The sequence below is a fragment of the Coregonus clupeaformis genome, chromosome 37 (assembly GCF_020615455.1).
Source record: "Coregonus clupeaformis isolate EN_2021a chromosome 37, ASM2061545v1, whole genome shotgun sequence".
NCBI classification, from domain to species: domain Eukaryota; kingdom Metazoa; phylum Chordata; class Actinopteri; order Salmoniformes; family Salmonidae; genus Coregonus; species Coregonus clupeaformis.
Genome location: NC_059228.1, coordinates 24,745,689 through 24,765,108, shown reverse-complemented (window position 1 = coordinate 24,765,108; position 19,420 = coordinate 24,745,689). Strand labels below are relative to the sequence as shown.

At 41.2% G+C, this 19,420-nt stretch overlaps 1 protein-coding gene across 1 annotated transcript; it reads left to right on the top strand.

Annotated features, from left to right (window-relative positions):
• The first annotated feature begins 905 nt into the window (after positions 1-905).
• LOC121553347 (bifunctional 3'-phosphoadenosine 5'-phosphosulfate synthase 2) lies at positions 906-18,421 on the top strand. The gene is made up of 12 exons (XM_041866387.1): positions 906-1,057; positions 12,016-12,130; positions 12,279-12,514; positions 12,688-12,826; positions 12,999-13,117; positions 13,357-13,470; positions 14,061-14,172; positions 14,415-14,620; positions 14,842-14,977; positions 16,402-16,670; positions 16,901-17,130; positions 17,321-18,421. The coding sequence occupies exons 1-12, from the start codon at positions 1,031-1,033 to the stop codon at positions 17,460-17,462; spliced, it is 1,845 nt and encodes a 614-aa protein (XP_041722321.1). The 5' UTR covers positions 906-1,030; the 3' UTR covers positions 17,463-18,421.
• Positions 18,422-19,420: the final 999 nt, after the last annotated feature.

The window sequence follows — 19,420 nt, the reverse complement described above, 5'->3', positions numbered from 1 at the left end:
CACTCCAGCCATTACCACGAGCCCGTCCTCCCCAATTAAGGTGCCACCAACCTCCTGTGTTGAGATCATTCCACCAAAAGTGCTCTGACTGGTGAGAGGCCTCCAGCCCGGGTATTGCATTTAATGTAAGCGTGCCGCTGCTACCACTACTGAAGTATTACTAGAATCCATCAAATCGAACGGGATACAGCTTATGACCAAAGATGACACAGTTACATAGTAGGTGATACACTGCCCCTCTCCAGAAACACCTATCCTCCATGTACTTGTGTAGACCTGTGAAAAATGCATAGGTGTAGTCATTATTTTTATGAAGTGGTGATACTACCATGTTTCGTATTGTGGGGGTATAGGACAGAAGTGTTTTTTCTGGACAGGGACTATGTAGCTTAGATAATGGCCTGCTACTAGACGTTACAGAAGTTAGGCCTACACATTTTTCTAATACTGTATAACTTGATTACTATTAAAGTATAATTTGAACTACACAGGCTAGTTTGTTATTTTGTTAACTTTTGAATTGGAAGTGTGAATGGTGACTTGTGAATGGTTGTCCTTTTCTTTGCAATGTAGGAAAATGAATGCCAAATTATTTACATTTAAATTTATTAAAATGTATTTCATTTTCAGTCAGACATCAGGGGCGAAGTTTTACCATTGTGTGATTGTTCTTTAGTTGGTTTGCACTCAATTTTATAAAAACACTGCATAAGAATAGTCTGGTTGACTTCTATTTTTGCAATTTAACCCTATGTAAATTCACCGGTTCCGAAGCTCAGCCCCGCACTGTCCTGATCTCGATACATTGGTTGGTATTCAGGAATATGCAGATTTCTGAGCCCTGGAGGAGGATTGTAGGCTGGGCCAGTGGAATGCTACGTGTCTTCGAGGTCTTTCAAAAGCCCTTGTTCTTCGATGACTATAGTCAAAGTTGTCAAGTAACCCAAGCGAGGCGACACGTTCCTACCCCCTATTGGCATTTATACTCCGGGTCCACAGTCCATTGGGGTTAACCTTAGCCTAGTGCACGATGTCGGGTGTCAAAAAGCAGCAGACGGTAAGATATGCATATACTTATTTGAAACATCATATTCGAATATAAAATGTATTTTGAAAATTTCTAATAGCATAAGCAGGTATAGAAATGTTTGTAGCCTAGGCAGCGGATAGTGCTAGAGCTGCCGAGGCTAGAAATGTACCCTCAAGCATGTTGAAAATGATTCCTGTATAGTGCGCTTTGGGTGACCTTTTATATGGGTATTTCGTCAACTAACTACAGCTGCATTCTAATTAAAATATGTTCCTGATAAGTTACATAATAGCAATTATGTGGATAAAGTTTTGGACATGTTTGTTCACAATCTTTGCTTCATCAAACAATGGTTAGAAGTCTGATACGATCAGCGCTGTCACTGTTGATGTTGAAGTAGGCTACTTTCAAGTTTTCACTCTTGTGGTAGGAAATTGGATTGATTTGATTTGACATAGGCAGTGGTGAAAAAAGTACCCAATTGTCATTCTTGAGTAAAAGTAAAGATACCTTAATAAAAAATGACTCAAGTAAATGTAAAAGTCACCCAGTAAAATACGACTTGCGTAAAAGTCTAAAAGTATTTGGTTTTCAATATACTTAAGTATCAAAAGTAAATATAATTGCTAAAATATATGTAAGTATCAAAAGTAAAATGACAATTTTAAATTCCTTATATTAAGCAAACCAGACGGCACAATTTTCTATTTTTTTTTTTTTTAATTTACGGATAGCCAGGGGAACACTCCAACACTCAGACATACATTTAACAAACAAAGCATTTGTGTTTAGTGAGTCCGCCAGATCAGAGGCAGTAGGGATGACCAGGGATGTGTGTGAATTGGACCATTTTCTGTCCAGCTAAGCATTCAAAATGTAACGAGTACTTTTGGGTGTCAGGGAAAATGTATGGAGTAAAAAGTACATTTTTTTTTTTAGGAATGTAGTAAAGTAAAATTTGACAAAAATATAAATAGTACAGTACAGATACCCCCCAAAAACTACTTAAGTAGTACTTTAAAGTATTTTTATGTAAGTACTTTACACCATATAGGTTAAACGGTATATATATATATATATATAAACAAGTTTGAAGTAGCCTAATGGTCATTTACGACTCGAGTCATTTAATTAATTGTATGTCCCACTTAGAATAAACCATAACTGAAGCCTTCACAAACCCTTTATACTAACTAGTCTATAGGCTATTATACAATGGGTGGGTCTAATGCTGATTGGTTAAAACCGCATTCCAGCCGGTGTCTATTCCATAAGTTACCACCGGCTAAATCTATGACGTTAAAATGCCTATTTACTCTGTTCCATCTGACCAACATTTAGAACGAACGACTGGGTCGCGTCCATATATACAGAACAAAAAGACTGAACAACTGGCTCTGGCAACTGAACCAATATAAATAACGACCAGCTGGCTTGGGTAGCAACCCTAGATTTGTATCGGGACTATATCTTGTGGAAGGATGAAATGGTATGAATAAATTAATCAAAATAACTTTTTTAATGAAAATATGTAAATAATTATTTTAATATGTTGGTAACCCGTTGTATAAAAGTGAAAATGCCCTCAGCCGGTGTTTGGATGATATATTGGCACGGTTTGCTGGCCCTCGACGACCTGTGCAAATATATCCTCCAAACACCGGCTTCTCAGGCGCTATCACTTAAATGTACAGACCTTAACCCAACACCTAGCGACCTCAATCATCAAGAGTTTTGGACCGGTTGGGGCTACCCCCCTGAATTCGCTACGTTGGTGTCAGAAGTGGGATGGCGCCCGTGAGGCCATCGGGGAGGCATGTACACATGAGGGACTTGGTCAAGAAAAGCACGGGGACACACTCTCCCGAAGGAAGAGGGTAATGTAGTGCCCTTAACCCAACACTAATTAATCATTTATAAGCAAATGTTAAACCATAGCCTTATAAAGGGTGGCACAGGTTTATGCCACATTTGACAAAGCCACCATTCATGTAATGGCTTTGATTTAATTTGATTTGTGAAGTGGTGCTATAAGCATTTATGAAGCCTTTATAAGTACAAAGTTTTTAATGTTGTGTAGCTGAAACAAGCTACTTCTGTGCTGCTAAGGAACTGACGATGAGGTTTGTGTGGCAGAAAACGATCAGTGTAGTCAGTAAACAAGCTAATGCCACAAATGCTTTGTAACAGGGAAATGTAGCTCACTTTAGTCTGCATAGTTTCTAAACAGGTTTACTGACAATTAGTTAGCCTAGTACTATATGTGGACAATCTGTTGGCACAGTATACGTTGGAAGAGTGTGGAAAGCAGCAAGTTGATAGGGTGCTGGTTCCAATACTTCAGTATGTGGTTTTGCACAGTTATCTTAAACTATCATCTACCACTCACACAATCACAGTATGAACTTGACCTACATGAGGAAGCATTTGTACTGAAGGAACTACTGTGTATCAACAGATAGACCAATACCCTACATGTTTTTCATAACCAACCTGTAGACAAAAGATAACAAAGAATGTCACTCAAGTCATTGTTTTCTCAATATTTTGATACACCTTAATACTGTAGGCTTAATTTGTCAGATTTCCACTCCTCTCTGTATAGAGACTGTATAACTATGTGTGTGCAGTTAGGGTGTGGGAATAGGAAATGTGTCCCAAGAGTAAGCACAGCTGTTTATTTTATTCTGCAGATTAAATAGGATGATAAGGGTAGTAGGGGCCATTTTGTTTACCACCTCCTATAGGCTATTCTAACAGGACCTAACAGGTCTCCATATAGAAAAATACATATTTAAACTATGATGTTTTTGGAGTTGGCACTACAAGAACCACTCATCCGTCGTATGCTGGAAGGGGCAATTGTAACACAGAGGGAATGACAGAGGGAGAGTTAGAAACGCAGACAGAATAAGAGGGGGAGGAAATGAGAAGGAAGCAGAATGAAAAAGATGATAGGAGTCAGATGGATAGACAGACAGAGCTGAGTGTGTTTGTGATAGTGACAGAGGGAGGGAGGAAGAGGCAAATAGGCAAAGAATAGTAAAAGAAGTAGTGAAAGTCAGGTACACGTCAACTATGACAGACAAAATGAGAAAAAAAAATCCAGAAAATCACATTGTAGGATTTTTAATGAATTTATTTCCAAATTATAGTGGAAAATAAGTATTTGGTCAATAACAAAAGTTTCTCAATACTTTGTTATATACCCTTTGTTGGCAATGACACATGTCAAACGTTTTCTGTAAGTCTTCACAAGGTTTTCACACACTGTTGCTGGTAATTTGGCCCATTCCTCCATGCAGATCTCCTCTAGAGCAGTGATGTTTTGGGGCTGTCGCTGGGCAACACGGACTTTCAACTCCCTCCAAAGATTTTCTATGGGGTTGAGATCTGGAGACTGGCTAGGCCACTCCAGGACCTTGAAATGCTTCTTACGAAGCCACTCCTTCGTTGCCCGGGCGGTGTGTTTGGGATCATTGTCATGCTGAAAGACCCAGCCACGTTTCATCTTCAATGCCCTTGCTGATGGAAGGAGGTTTTCACTCAAAATCTCACGATACATGGCCCCATTCATTCTTTCCTTTACACGGATCAGTCGTCCTGGTCCCTTTGCAGAAAAACAGCCCCAAAGCATGATGTTTCCACCCCCATGCTTCACAGTAGGTATGGTGTTCTTTGGATGCAACTCAGCATTCTTTGTCCTCCAAACACGACGAGTTGAGTTTTTACCAAAAAGTTCTATTGGTTTCATCTGACCATATGACATTCTCCCAATCCTCTTCTGGATCATCCAAATGCACTCTAGCAAACTTCAGGCGGGCCTGGACATGTACTGGCTTAAGCAGGGGGACACGTCTGGCACTGCAGGATTTGAGTCCCTGGCGGTGTAGTGTGTTACTGATGGTAGGCTTTGTTACTTTGGTCCAAGCTCTCTGCAGGTCATTCACTAGGTCCCCCCGTGTGGTTCTGGGATTTTTGCTCACCGTTCTTGTGATCATTTTGACCCCACGGGGTGAGATCTTGCGTGGAGCCCCAGATCGAGGGAGATTATCAGTGGTCTTGTATGTCTTCCATTTCCTAATAATTGCTCCCACAGTTGATTTATTCAAACCAAGCTGCTTACCTATTGCAGATTCAGTCTTCCCAGCCTGGTGCAGGTCTACAATTTTGTTTCTGGTGTCCTTTGACAGCTCTTTGGTCTTGGCCATAGTGGAGTTTGGAGTGTGACTGTTTGAGGTTGTGGACAGGTGTCTTTTATACTGATAACAAGTTCAAACAGGTGCCATTAATACAGGTAACGAGTGGAGGACAGAGGAGCCTCTTAAAGAAGAAGTTACAGGTCTGTAAGAGCCAGAAATCTTGCTTGTTTGTAGGTGACCAAATACTTATTTTCCACCATAATTTGCAAATAAATTCATTAAAAATCCTACAATGTGATTTTCTGGATTTTTTTTTCTCAATTTGTTTGTCATAGTTGACGTGTACCTATGATGAAAATTACAGGCCTCTCTCATCTTTTTAAGTGGGAGAACTTGCACAATTGGTGGCTGACTAAATACTTTTTTTCCCCACTGTATATGTGTGTTTGTGCATAAGAGGGTGGGTGATGATGGGGAAATATATCTAATTAAGCTATAGACCTATGTAAGTCTGTAGACCGTTAACCTTTGGATTATTTGGAATGCTGTTCGTAAGCCTTGAATTGATGTATCACCTTTAAAAAATGACCCGTGTTTCGCAAGTTGAATTTGCATAATGCAGTCAGTGACATATCACTATTGTAATAATTACACTGTAAGAGGTTAGTTTGCCATTGATAGGTTGGCCAAAAGGACATGACAGAAGCAGAATTAATTTTGAAACATGGACAACTGTGTAGCATTTCTCTGCATTTAACTGAATAATCTACTACAGTGCCTTCAGAAAGTATTCACACCCCTTTACTTTTCCCACATTTTGTTGTGTAAAGCCTGAATATTAAATTGATATTTTTTGGTCACTTGCCTGCACACAATACTCCATAATGTCAAAGTGAAAAAATGTTTTTTCAAATGTTTACAAATTAATAAAAAATGAGAAGCTTAAATGTCGAGTCAATAAATATTCAACCCCTTTGTTATGGCAAGCCTAAATAAGTTAAAGAGTAAAAATGTTCTTAAAAAGTCACACAAGTTACATGGACTCACTCTGTGTGCAATAATAGTGTTGGCATGATTTTTGAATTACTACCTCATCTCTGTACCCCACACATACAATTATCTGTAAGGTCCCTCAGTCAAGCAGTGAATTTCAAACACAGATTCAACCACAAAGACCAGGGAGGTTTTCCAATGCCTCGCAAAGAAGGGCACCTATTGGTAGATAGGTAAAAACATTTTTTTTTTAAAGCAGACATTGAATATCCCTTTCAGCATGGTGAAGTTATTAATTACACTTTAGATGGTGTATTAATACACCCAGTCACTACAAATATACAGGCGTCTTTCCTAATTCAGTTGCCGGAGAGGAAGGAAACAGATCAGGGATTTCAACATGAGGCCAATGGTGACTTTAAAGCAGTTACAGAGTTTAATGGCTGTGATAGGAGAAAACTGAGGATGGATCTACAACATTGAATTTACTCCACAATACTAACCTAATTTACAGAGTAAAAATAAAGAAGCCTGTACAGAAGCCACTAAAGGAATACTGCAAAACATTTGGCAAAGCAATTATCTTTTAGTCTTGAATACAAAGTGTTATGTTTGTGTCAAATCCAATATAACACATTACTGACTTCCAGTCTCCATATTTTCAAGCATAGTGGTGGCTGCATCATGTTAGGGGTATACAGTCGTGGTAAAAAGTTTTGAGAATGACACAAATACTAATTTTCACAAAGTCTGCTGCCTCAGTTTTGATGATGGCAATTTGCATATACTCCAGAATGTCATGAAGAGTGATCAGATGAATTGCAATTAATTGCAAAGTCCCTCTTTACCATGAAAATGAACTTAATCCCCCCAAAACATTTCCACTGCATTTCAGCCCTGACACAAAGGACCAGCTGCCATCATGTCAGTGATTCTCTCGTTAACACAGGTGAGAGTGTTGACGAGGACAAGGCTGGAGATCACTCTGTCATGCTGATTGAGTTAGAATAAGAGACTGGAAGCTTTAAAAGGAGGGTGGTGCTTGAAATCATTGTTCTTCCTCTGTTAACCATGGTTACCTGCAAGGAAACACGTGCCGTCATCATTGCTTTGCACAAAAAGGGCTTCACAGGCAAGGATATTGCTGCTAGTAAGATTGCACCTAAATCAACCATTTATCGGATCATCAAGAACTTCAAGAAGAGAGGATCAATTGTTGTGAAGAAGGTGAGACCATTCATGTGTGGGGTTGCTTCTCAGCCAAGGGAGTGGGCTCACTCACAATTTTGCCTAAGAACACAGCCATGAATAAAGAATGGTACCAACACATCCTCCGAGAGCAACTTCTCCCAACCATCCAAGAACAGTTTGGTGACAACCAATGCCTTTTCCAGCATGATGGAGCACCTTGCCAAAAAAGTGATAACTAAGTGGCTCGGGGAACAAAACATTGACATTTTGGGTCCATGGCCAGGAAACTCCCCAGACCTTAATCCCATTGAGAACTTGTGGTCGATTCTCAAGAGGCGGGTGGACAAACAAAAACCCACAAATTCTGACAAACTCCAAGCATTGATTATGCAAGAATGGGCTGCCATCAGTCAGGATGTGGCCCAGAAGTTAATTGACAGCATGCCAGGGCGGATTGCAGAGGTCTTGAAAAAGAAGGGTCAACACTGAAAATATTGACTCTTTGCATAAACTAAATGTAATTGTCAATAAAAGCCTTTGACACTTATGGAATGCTTGTAATTATACTTCAGTATACCATAGTAACATCTGACAAAAATATCTCATAACACCGAAGCAGCGAACTTTGTGAAGACCAATACTTGTGTCATTCTCAAAACTTTTGACCACGACTGTACTTGTAATCGTTAAGGACTGGGGAGTTTTTCAGGATACAAAATAAACCGGAATGGTTAAACACAGGCAAAATCCTAGAGGAAAAACTGGTTCAGTCTGCTTTCCACCAGACACTGGGAGATGAATTCACCTTTCAGCAGGACAATAACCTAAAACACAAGGCCAAATCTACATTGGAGTTGCTTACCTAGAAGACAGTGAATGTTCCTGGGTGGCCTAGTTACAGTTTTGACTTAAATCTACTTGAAAATCTATGGCAAGACCTGAAAATGGTTGTCTAGCAATGATAAACAACCAATTTGACCGAATAATTTTTAAAAGAATAATGGGCAAATGTTGCATAATCCAGGTGTGGAAAGCTCTTAGAGATTTACCCAGAAAGACTCACAGCTATAATCGCTGCCAAAGGTGCTTCTACAAAGTATTGACTTAGGGGTGTGAATACTTATGTAAATTAGATATTTCTGTATTTAATGTTCAATACATTTGGAATTCAGGCTGTAACACAACAAAATGTGGAATAAGTCAAAGGGTTATACTCCCGGGTGGCGCAGTGGTCTAAGGCACTGCATCGCAGTGCTAGCTGTGCCACTAGAGATCCTGGTTCGAATCCAGGATCCGGGGCGGTGCACAATTGGCCCAGCGTCGTCCAGGGTAGGGTAGGGAATGGCTGGCAGGGATGTAGCTCAGTTGGTAGAGCATGGCGTTTGCAACGCCAGGGTTGTGGGTTCGATTCCCACGGGGGGCCAGTATGAAAAATAAAATAAAAAGACAATGTAAGTCGCTCTGAATAAGAGCGTCTGCTAAATGACTAAAATGTAAATGTAAATTTGTTATGAATACTTTCTGAAGGCACTGTATAGGTTACTAGTGATGTAGGTACTAGAGTAATGGAAAATCTGCAAAAATGTTGCCCTCGCCTGAAAGACTGTACTGTATGGACCTGGAGTTCTCTCCACAACCCTGACAGAAACACACCTCTGTGTGTGGAGGCTGTCGGCCGGCCGGTGTGGTAGGAGTGGTAGGAGATGGTGGGTGAGAGTGCAGAGAGAGTGCCCTCTGTTTATAGAAGGCTGTCTGTCTGTGGTGGGGGTGTGGGGGCCCTGCTATGGTTAATAACAGGAGGTTGTGTCCGTAACCCACACCGGGTGGGGTACTGGAGGGGCTGGGAAAGTTTAATGGGGAGTAGGCACTGGTAGGAAAGGTGGGGAGGCACTAGAGGGAGGGGGGCATAGAGTGAGAGGGAAGGATGCCACATCATCGCTGGGCTGCAGGCAGCACACTGGCCACATTGTCTGGTCCTGTTCCCTCCATTCCTTGGAGCCAGCCAGCATCCCGTCACCACTGCCCTGTCCACCCAGCCAGAGACTGTCTCAGTCGGACTCACTCTGAAGGGGCCTATTCACCAAGTCACATTCACAACGGTTCACATAGAAATTTGTTTTTTTATAAACCAGACCTGACTTTCTAGCAGGTTGAATGAAGAATCATGTCTGTTATACGAAATATACACTACCGGTCAAAAGTTTTAGAACACCTACTCATTCAAGGGGTTTTCTTTATTTTTACTATTTTGTACATTGTAGAATAATAGTGAAGATATCAAAACTATGAAATTACACATGTAGTAACCAAAAAAGTGTTAAACGAATCAAAATATATTTTATATTTGAGATTCTTCAAATAGCCACCCTTTGCCTTGCTGACAGCTTTGCACACTTAGTATTCTCCCAACCAGCTTCATGAGGTAGTCACCTGGAATGCATTTCAATTAACAGGTGTGCCTTCTTAAAAGTTAATTTGTGGAATTTCTTTCGTTCTTAATGCGTTTGAGCCAATCAGTTGTGTTGTGACAAGGTAGGGGGGGGTATACAGAAGATAGCCCTATTTGGTAAAAGACCAAGTCCATATTATGGCAAGAACAGCTCAAATAAGCAAAGAGAAACGACAGTCCATCATTCCTCTAAGACATGAAGGTCAGTCAATGCAGAACATTTCCAGGACTTTGAAAGTTTCTTCAAGTGCAGTCGCAAAAACCATCAAGTGCTATGATGAAACTGGCTCTCATGAGGACCGCCACAGGAATGGAAGACCCAGAGTTACCTCTGCTGCAGAGGATAAGTTCATTAGAGTTACCAGCCTCAGAAATTGCAGCCCAAATAAATGCTTCACAAGTAACAGACACATCTCAGACTGTGTGAATCAGGCCTTCATGGTCGAATTGCTGCAAAGAAACCACTACGAAAGGACACCAATAAGAAGAAGAGACTTGCTTGGGCCAAGAAACACGAGCAATGGACATTAGACCGGTGGAAATGTGTCCTTTGGTCTGGAGTCCGAATTGGAGATTTTTGGTTCCAACCGCCGTGTCTTTGTGAGACCCGGTGTGGGTGAACGGATGATCTCCGCTTGTGTATTTCATACCGGTGCTTTGCTGGTGACACTGTCTGTGATTTATTTAGAATTCAAGGCACACTTAACCAGCATGGCTACCACAGCATTCTGCAGTGATACGCCATCCCATCTGGTTTGTGCTTAGTGGGACTATCATTTGTTTTTCAACAGGACAATGACCCAACACACCTCCAGGCTGTGTAAGGGCTATTTGACCAAGAAGGAGAATGATGGAGTGCTGCATCAGATGACCTGGCCTCCACAATCCCGACCTCAACCAAATTGAGATGGTTTGGGATGAGTCGGACCGCAGAGTGAAGGAAAAGCAGCTAACGAGTGGTCAGCATATGTGGGAACTCCTTCAAGACTGTTGGAAAAGCATTCCAGTTGAACCTGGTTGAGAGAATGCCAAGAGTGTGCAAAGCTGTCATCAAGGCAAAGGGTGGCTATTTCAAGAATTTCAAATATAAAATATATTTTGATTTGTTTAACACTTTTTTGGTTACTACATGATTCTATATGTGCTATTTCATAGTGTTGATATCTTCACTATTATTCTACAATGTAGAAAATAGTACAAATAAAGAAAAAACCTTGAATGAGTAGTGTATCTCTCTCTGTAACACTGAATGATGTGAACATTTGATTAAGCCGCTGGCGTATGTAAACTCCCCCTAAAAGAATTTAGTAGAGTCTGTTGGGTTGATATAACCCACTTGAATGGCAAAGCCTTCTACATGTGTTGTCTGTATACCCTGTTTATCTTCTGTCTGTATATTCAGTGTATTGTGGCAGCACCATTTCACCAAGTCAAATTCCAGTACATGCACATTTATTTGTAGAGTAAAGGTAATTCTGATGAATTCAAGCAATGACAGACGTACTAGGCCTTAAGCAAAACCACGTAATCTATTGCAAGTCACCCATAACAAAAACTTTATCATTAATCTAGTCTGCCGTTGGAATGTCTTTCAGGAAAAACTAGATTCAGTTCAGGAGGCGTACTCCGTATCATACCTGAAACTAAATGAAATGGATTATATGGTATGTTTGGCATGAGATACCTTATGTGGACCAATGGGAGAAAAGAAGTGAGATGCATATGGACAAGATAATATCACACAGGAACTGAGCAAAGCGAATGGCTAAACACGAGGACTCATTCCTTATCATGTGTTACTGTATTCCATCTCCAACTGCCTCAGAGAATATTCCACATTATTTCAGCATTTGTATGTAGCCTACTGTAGTTAGTCAAATGTAAATGAGAATGTTTGTGAAAGATGGGAAATACTGTAAAGTTCTGCATCTTCTTACCCTGAAAAGTTGAAGTTGTACTAAATATACTTTTGAGAGCAGAATGTGGGTGTGCATCATCTCTGAGTCAGAGACCCCATTGATGTCATAACATGGGACTGGGGAGGTGTCCAAAGGGTGGTGTCATTATACTTTTTTTAAATCCTGAGAGCGACGTCAAAAGCTGATGAGTTTTGCTCAGTGCAAATTAAAGAGGAACAATGTAGACTAGAGCATTACTCGTCAGCACAAGTCACTCATTTCCTACCATGTCTTCTTCTGCTTTGATTTCAGGATCTGAACAGATCCACCAATGTAGTGTTCCAGGCCCACCATGTGACCCGGAGCAAGAGAGGTCAGGTGGTGGGCACCAGAGGAGGCTTCAGGGGCTGCACCGTCTGGCTCACAGGTAAACCGCTCACCATAGCCAATACTCAATGGATTGTCACTATTACATGTTGCTATTACAGTAATGTGTTACTAGTGACTGTAGTGATAATGATACTGTTGAGTATTGGCTAATCTCACCTGTACATTCTCCATGTGTCCACCGCCAGGTTTGTCTGGTGCTGGGAAGACTACCATAGCCTTTGCCCTGGAGGAGTACCTGGTGTCCCACGGCATCCCCTGCTACTCACTAGACGGGGACAACATCCGCCACGGCCTCAACAAGAACCTGGGCTTCACAGCCATCGACCGTGAGGAGAACATCCGACGTATTGCTGAGGTGGCCAAGTTGTTCGCAGACGCTGGCCTCGTCTGCATCACCAGCTTCATCTCTCCTTACACCAAGGTCAGGGGTCATTCTCGGGAGTGTCTGTCTACCCATTTCTGTTGGTATTGGTGGTATTGTCTTGTGTAGAGTGTTCTGGTGCAAAATGGATGCCGTATATCTAGTATACTGTGTGTTACGATTGACAAGACAGCATTCTGACAATCCTGTTCCCCCTCCTCTTTTGTCTAAAGGATCGTGATGATGCGAGGAAGATCCTTGAGAGTGCTGGGTTACCCTTCTTTGAGGTGTTCATCAATGCTCCTCTGGAGGTGTGTGAGAGTCGCGATGTGAAGGGCCTCTACAAGAAAGCCCGTGCTGGAGAGATCAAAGGTACACACTTTTGGTCCTTTGTTTACATTTTGGTATCCATACATCGAAATGTAACTTCTTATTATAAGGGAAAGAACATCAAATTCCCTCTATGGGTTCCATTTCTATCTGAAAGAGTCAATCAAACATCCTTTTTGAAAGGGAATTCTAATGGATCTACCTGTGTTCTCAGGCTTCACTGGGATCGATGCAGAGTACGAGCGGCCCGAGGCTCCGGAGTTGGTGCTGAAAACAGGAGAGATCACCGTGAACGAGTGCATCCGGCAGGTTGTGGACCTGCTTAGAGAGCAGGTGAACATGACAGACAGCTCACCTTTTTTACCCGCTCGTCTAGCGCTAAACTAGAAAAAAAGTCAAGCGTATGTAATGGAATTGACACCAAACCTAGCTTATAACAAACATATCAAGACAAAACAAAACGTATCATAAGGGCTTGAAAAAAACGACCAAAGTGATAACTGCAAATGCATACAAACCACCTGTCATGTTATCTTCACATGACATTGTCTTCTCTCTCTGTAATTGTTCAGAGTATTGTTCCAAGTGGAATCACAGAGGAGGTGAATGAACTATTTGTTCCGGAGAACAAGCTGAAGCTGGTTCAGGCCGACGCTGTCACACTTCCCACAATCAGCATCACCAAGGTAACAACATACCTCTCCACTACCAATCCACATGTTCTTTATGACTACCCAAATGACCATGGGTCAATATTTGACTGGATGGCAGGCTGTGCTCACAATCTCTCTCTTTTGGATTGTACTATATGTTCTAATGGACTGGGCTGATTGCCCAATGTTTGAAAATCAATTAAAGTCAAACATAGTAGATATGCTGCTACATTATTTGCATTGTATGTGATATGATTTATGGTTGAATTACTGTGATAGGTAAACCCTAGTATCCTGATAAGTGGAGTTATTAGTACAACGCTACTTACTGTATTGTGGTAAAACTGTAATAATATGTGCATTTGGAAACTAAAACTGTATGAACCACCATGAAGCATGGAGGTACAGTATATCACATGCAATTGGTTTGATGGAAAGTCTTACTTTACTATCTCTGTTTCTTCATGAACTGTTTCTCATTCAGCATGGTTTCGTGTGGACTCTGCCACCCCTGATACCAGCCAATATCTCTAACATATCAGCTGTTAAGGGATATTATTAACGGTCAGTAAGTTAAATACCTACCCGTTTGATGTATATTACCCCCGGTCTGTCCTGTTCAGTTGGACCTCCAGTGGGTGCAGGTGCTGGCCGAAGGCTGGGCTACCCCACTGAAAGGCTTCATGAGGGAGAGGGAGTTCCTCCAGGTGCAGCATTTCGGCAACCTCCTCGACGGTAAGAACCACACACACAGCCTTATAATAAATCATAACATTACTCAGCCAATTCTTATTCTCCCCTCTTCATAATGGAGTGAGTGACAGTGGATGGATGTTATATAAAGTTGTCTCTAATTGTTATCCTGACCATGTGACTATAGCCAATAACCAGGGCCCTGAGTTTCCCTTGGTAGGTTCACATGGTCAGCACAAACTCCTGGCCCTATCATCACACACATTTATCTTTCCCTGGTTCAGATGGAACCATCAACCAGTCTATTCCCATTGTCCTGCCTGTTACCACGGAAACCAAGCAGAGGCTGGACGGCTGTGCGGCGGTAGCTCTGGAGTTCCAGGGAACCCGCGTGGCCATTCTAAGACGGCCAGAGTTCTACGAACACCGCAAAGAGGAGCGCTGTGCCCGTCAGTGGGGCACCACCTGCCCCCAGCACCCCTACATTAAGGTTATAACCAACCACACATGTCCATGCATAGTTGTTTAGCAAACATCGATGTCCTTTGATGTGTTAAAGCAACACTCTGTGCACACTCTTGTGCATACCAATTCCAAGCTATAATGGAGTTTAATGAAGTTGCACTTGAACATATCCATCACATATCCATCACATGAAATATATTGATATTATGTCATTCATATCTCTACAACATCCACACTCTTTTACAGATGGTGATGGAGGGAGGTGATTGGCTCGTGGGTGGCGACCTGGAGGTGCTGGAGCGAATCAGATGGAACGATGGGCTGGACCAGTACCGCTTTACTCCACGGGAGCTCAAGCAGAAGTTTAAAGAAATGAAAGCAGGTTAGAAGAGTTCCTCTAAAGGCAGTACAAATATACAGTACATGGCATATTGCACAAAATATACATTTGAGTAGGCCTTTACACTCGTACCCGTATACGGGTTGAAAATGGCAGATTTGGCACTGATAAGCGTCTAAATTGGAACACAGTGGCTGTACAGTAACATGCTATAAATGACGTCAGGGCTCAGGTTCTGCGCTTCACAGCGCTGTATGGGTTTGACTGACAGCCGTTCTGAACTTGAGCACTTCGCGCGACAAGAAGTTGCCCCCATCCCTCCCGCTAATTGGGCAACCTTTGCACATTTTTGGTTGTCTGAGTGAGGAAAATGCTGTAAATGAAGAGGACTCTATGTATTTTCAAAGATGAGACATTGAGGATTATAATAAATACCGCTTTGATGTCATACAAGCAAGCCAAACACCCATTAGAATTGCATTATGAAAGCCTAACACTGTAATATCGTATTTTATAACTTAGCTAGTCATGCTAGCAATAGAACAGGCTTTCAAATGATGCCCACCTGTCCCAGATTGCGATTTTTAATGGACCGTTTTTGGATTGCTTAAACAACAACAGTAATTATGTGATGGTGGGGCTGCAGGGTTGTTTTCCAAACAAAACAACTACAAGTGTGCTTGCTCTTGTTCCTCAATAGCAGAGCTAGGAGAGCTAAAAAACAACAACATTATAGTTAAAGACTCTTCTTTGAGTCATAAAAGCGCATTGAAATTGCTTAGGAACTGTGCACACTTTGGAGAGGTGTGTGGCCACTTGAAGACACCAGTTAGTCATCTCACTCAAACTCTTTACATTGTTTTGTCTTATGTTGCACATACCCCACATTTTCCAGGAATATTCTTATCATGTTACTGAATATATCCAGAGTATTTTCAGTTTTCTTTATCAACAAATGCGGTGAAAAGTACAGTAAATGTAAAATGCACATAAAATCAACTGTGTAATGTTTGGATTCAGTCTTGTGTCAGGTGAACAGTTGTGTCCTCACCTTTAGTCTAATAATGTCCCATAATCTCCAAACTGTCATTCAATTGCTACCGTGGTTATGCATATGCTTTTCATATTTCTTCTGTAAAAAAAAACATTCAATTTAGCCCAATCCGTATAGGCCAAGTGTAAAGGGTTAAAGATTAAGTCTAAATAAATGAAGGTTTATGTTTAGCTACAGAGGACCAGATGCAAAATGGTACTAGCATCCATGCTACTTTTTGCATCTGGTCCTTGTCAAATGCTTCTGAAAAAAACAATACTTTTATATGTGCATGGTAGAATTTCTTGTTTGCACTAGATGGAGACATATTCCTCTGTGTGAGACGTTGAGGACTGTTTCGTCATGAGTCAACTGTTGTGCGTACATTTTCACCACCTATGATATCTGCAATCACAATGGTGTTGACCACCAGATGCCATCTTCGCCTTCCAACTGCGGAACCCGGTCCACAACGGCCATGCCCTGTTGATGCAGGACACCAAGCGCCGTCTCCTGGAGCGGGGCTACAAGCGACCCGTCCTCTTGCTGCACCCGCTGGGGGGCTGGACCAAAGACGACGACGTGCCCCTGGACTGGCGCATGAAACAGCACGCTGCAGTACTGGAGGAGGGGGTACTGGACCCCAGCAGCACCATAGTGGCTATTTTCCCCTCCCCCATGATGTACGCTGGACCCACTGAGGTATGGGTCAAAAACACAGCCATCAACACATTCATAGTTTTTGTGTGTTTAGCAGGGGATATGATGCAGTATTTAGTCAGTTACAGTACTTAAACCCCCATTTGGCTAGGCAGATGATGTCACTGTAGGGCTGTGAATACCCTATTGTGTTAGTCCATCCACTAAGGATAACAGATTTAAGACCATAATGTGCGTGATTATGTGTGAGCATACATTTCTTTTTCCCTCAGGTCCAGTGGCACTGCAGGGCGCGGATGATCGCCGGAGCTAACTTCTACATTGTGGGCCGTGACCCAGCGGGCATGCCCCATCCCGAGACCAAGCAGGACATTTATGAGCCCACCCATGGGGGTAAGGTCCTCACCATGGCCCCAGGCCTCACCTCTGTAGAGATCATCCCCTTCAGAGTGGCCGCCTACAACAAGACCAAGAGGGCCATGGATTTCTACGACAAGGACCGGTGAGTGGAATGTGAAATATTGATTATGGCTTTTGTAATGCATATTTACATATTATTTTATACAGAGCCTGTGGTGGGAAATGTGTGTCAAAGAACCTTCAAAAGCAGACACTGCTGATCATTTTCCTTCTGTCTCTCTCTTTACCTCTCATCTCCATCCATCTCGCTTCCCCTCCTCTGCCTTTCACAGACACGCTGAGTTTGAGTTCATCTCGGGCACCAGGATGAGGAAGCTGGCGCGGTGCGGGGAGAACCCCCCAGATGGCTTCATGGCCCCCAAGGCCTGGAAGGTCCTGACTGAGTACTACAGCTCCCTACAGAAGGACCAGTAACCCAAACACCCAAGCTCTTAGAAGGGCAACAACTCTAGTCCTCGAGGAATGTTCTAGTTTGATGTTATCTGTAAGTCAGAGGTTTCATTTCATTATCCCGGTAGATGATTCAGTGAGTAAGGAATCCATTAATGACTGAAATCAAGTGAGACCAAGCAGTCCTGGAGGATTGGAGTTGTGTGCCTATCTTCATTGAAGGAAAACCATGTGATGTTGGAGGAGCTAGTGGTTGGGTTTAAGCAGTGAAAACATTCCTATGTTTGTCTATGTATGTGTAAGTCCATATATTTAAAGAAATTGTATACATATATGAGATATATTTAATCTCTAGAGACTAACATGTATTCCATGATTTTAAAATGTCCCCCACTCTTCTTATTTTGTGAGATCATTAAACAGGAGGTTATTGATCGCTTTACCTCCCAAAAGCATTTTTGGATATTTAAAGATATGTGCCATTTATGATGATGCAGTAAATAAGTTGCAGGTGAGATTTAATTACATTTTATAATATCACAACCTGCCTATTTGTATTCCAGATGATTGATTTATTATTGTTATTAGATTTTTTTTCTTCTTCATATTTTCAAACAAAGCTTTTCATCTTCCAAACATAAGTGCCTTTTCTTCAGAATGTAAACACTGTTTAACTACTGTACTGTATAAAATGTCCCTTTCATGTTTCTAAGAAGTTTGATATGAAGAACCATAAAGAGTGTTATGATCATCAATAACTCTTGAATTAAAAATGTAAGCCAACTGTAAAGTCTATGTGAAGATTCAAAATGTCAGTGGAGAAATTGTGTGAAGAATGACATTTTATAGAAAACTAAGAAAAACTGTATTTATTGCATCAAACCAGAAAACTGTCTCAAATGGAATATTGTTTAAACAATTTATATGTCCATCCATGAATGTATCAAACAAGATTTTAAATAAATATTTTCTTCTCAACAAAATCACAATCTGGATTTCCCCATTCCAGAAACAACTTGATTTTATTTACAAGGTGTTAGTCAATCAGATAAAGATGAAAGGTTGGTACTGACCTTTGGATTCATAGAGCCTTTTTCTCTGCCGAGTACAAGACTGAAACTACAACACTGCCCTCTGCTGGCAGGAGATTGTAATGCAAATAGTTCAGCATTTTACATTATGGCTCTTTTCAAGTTTTGTGATTTGAATTGGACATTGACTCTTCGGGGTGCCTTAAAAATAAAGGGTGGGACCAAATGTAACATTGACAATGATTATGGGGATGTCAAATTTAATATTGGCTTATGGGGGTGTGCTGATAGGAGTACCCATCTATCACATGTAGAGACCACATGCAGTGAGCTATGAAAGTATTGGGACAGTGACAATTTTTTTTGTTTGTTTTGGCTATGTACTCCAGCACTTTGGATTTTAAATAATACAATGACTACAAGGTTAAATTGCAGACTGTCAGCTTTAATTTGAGGGTATTTTCATCCATATCGGGTGAACCGTTTAGAAATTACAGCACTTTTTGTACATAGTCCCCCCATTTTAGGGGAACAAAAGTATTGGGACATTTTCACTTATGTGTATTCAATTAGTTAAAAGTTAAGTATTTGGTTGCATATTCATAGTACGCAATGACTAAATCAAGTTTGTGACTACAAATTTGTTGGATGCATTTGCTATTTGTTTTTGTTGAGTTTCAGATTATTTTGTGCCCAATAGAAATGAATGGTATATAATGTATTGTGTCATTTTGGAGTCACTTTTATCGTAAATAAGAATAGAATATGTTTGTAAACACTTCTACATTAATGTGGATGCTACCATGATTATGGATAATCCTGACTGAATCGTGAATAATGATGAGTGAGAAAGTTACAGATGCACAAATATCATAGCCCTCCTCCCAAAATGCTAACCTCTCCTGTTATTGTAATGAGGAGAGGTTAGCATGTCTTGGGGGAATAATATTT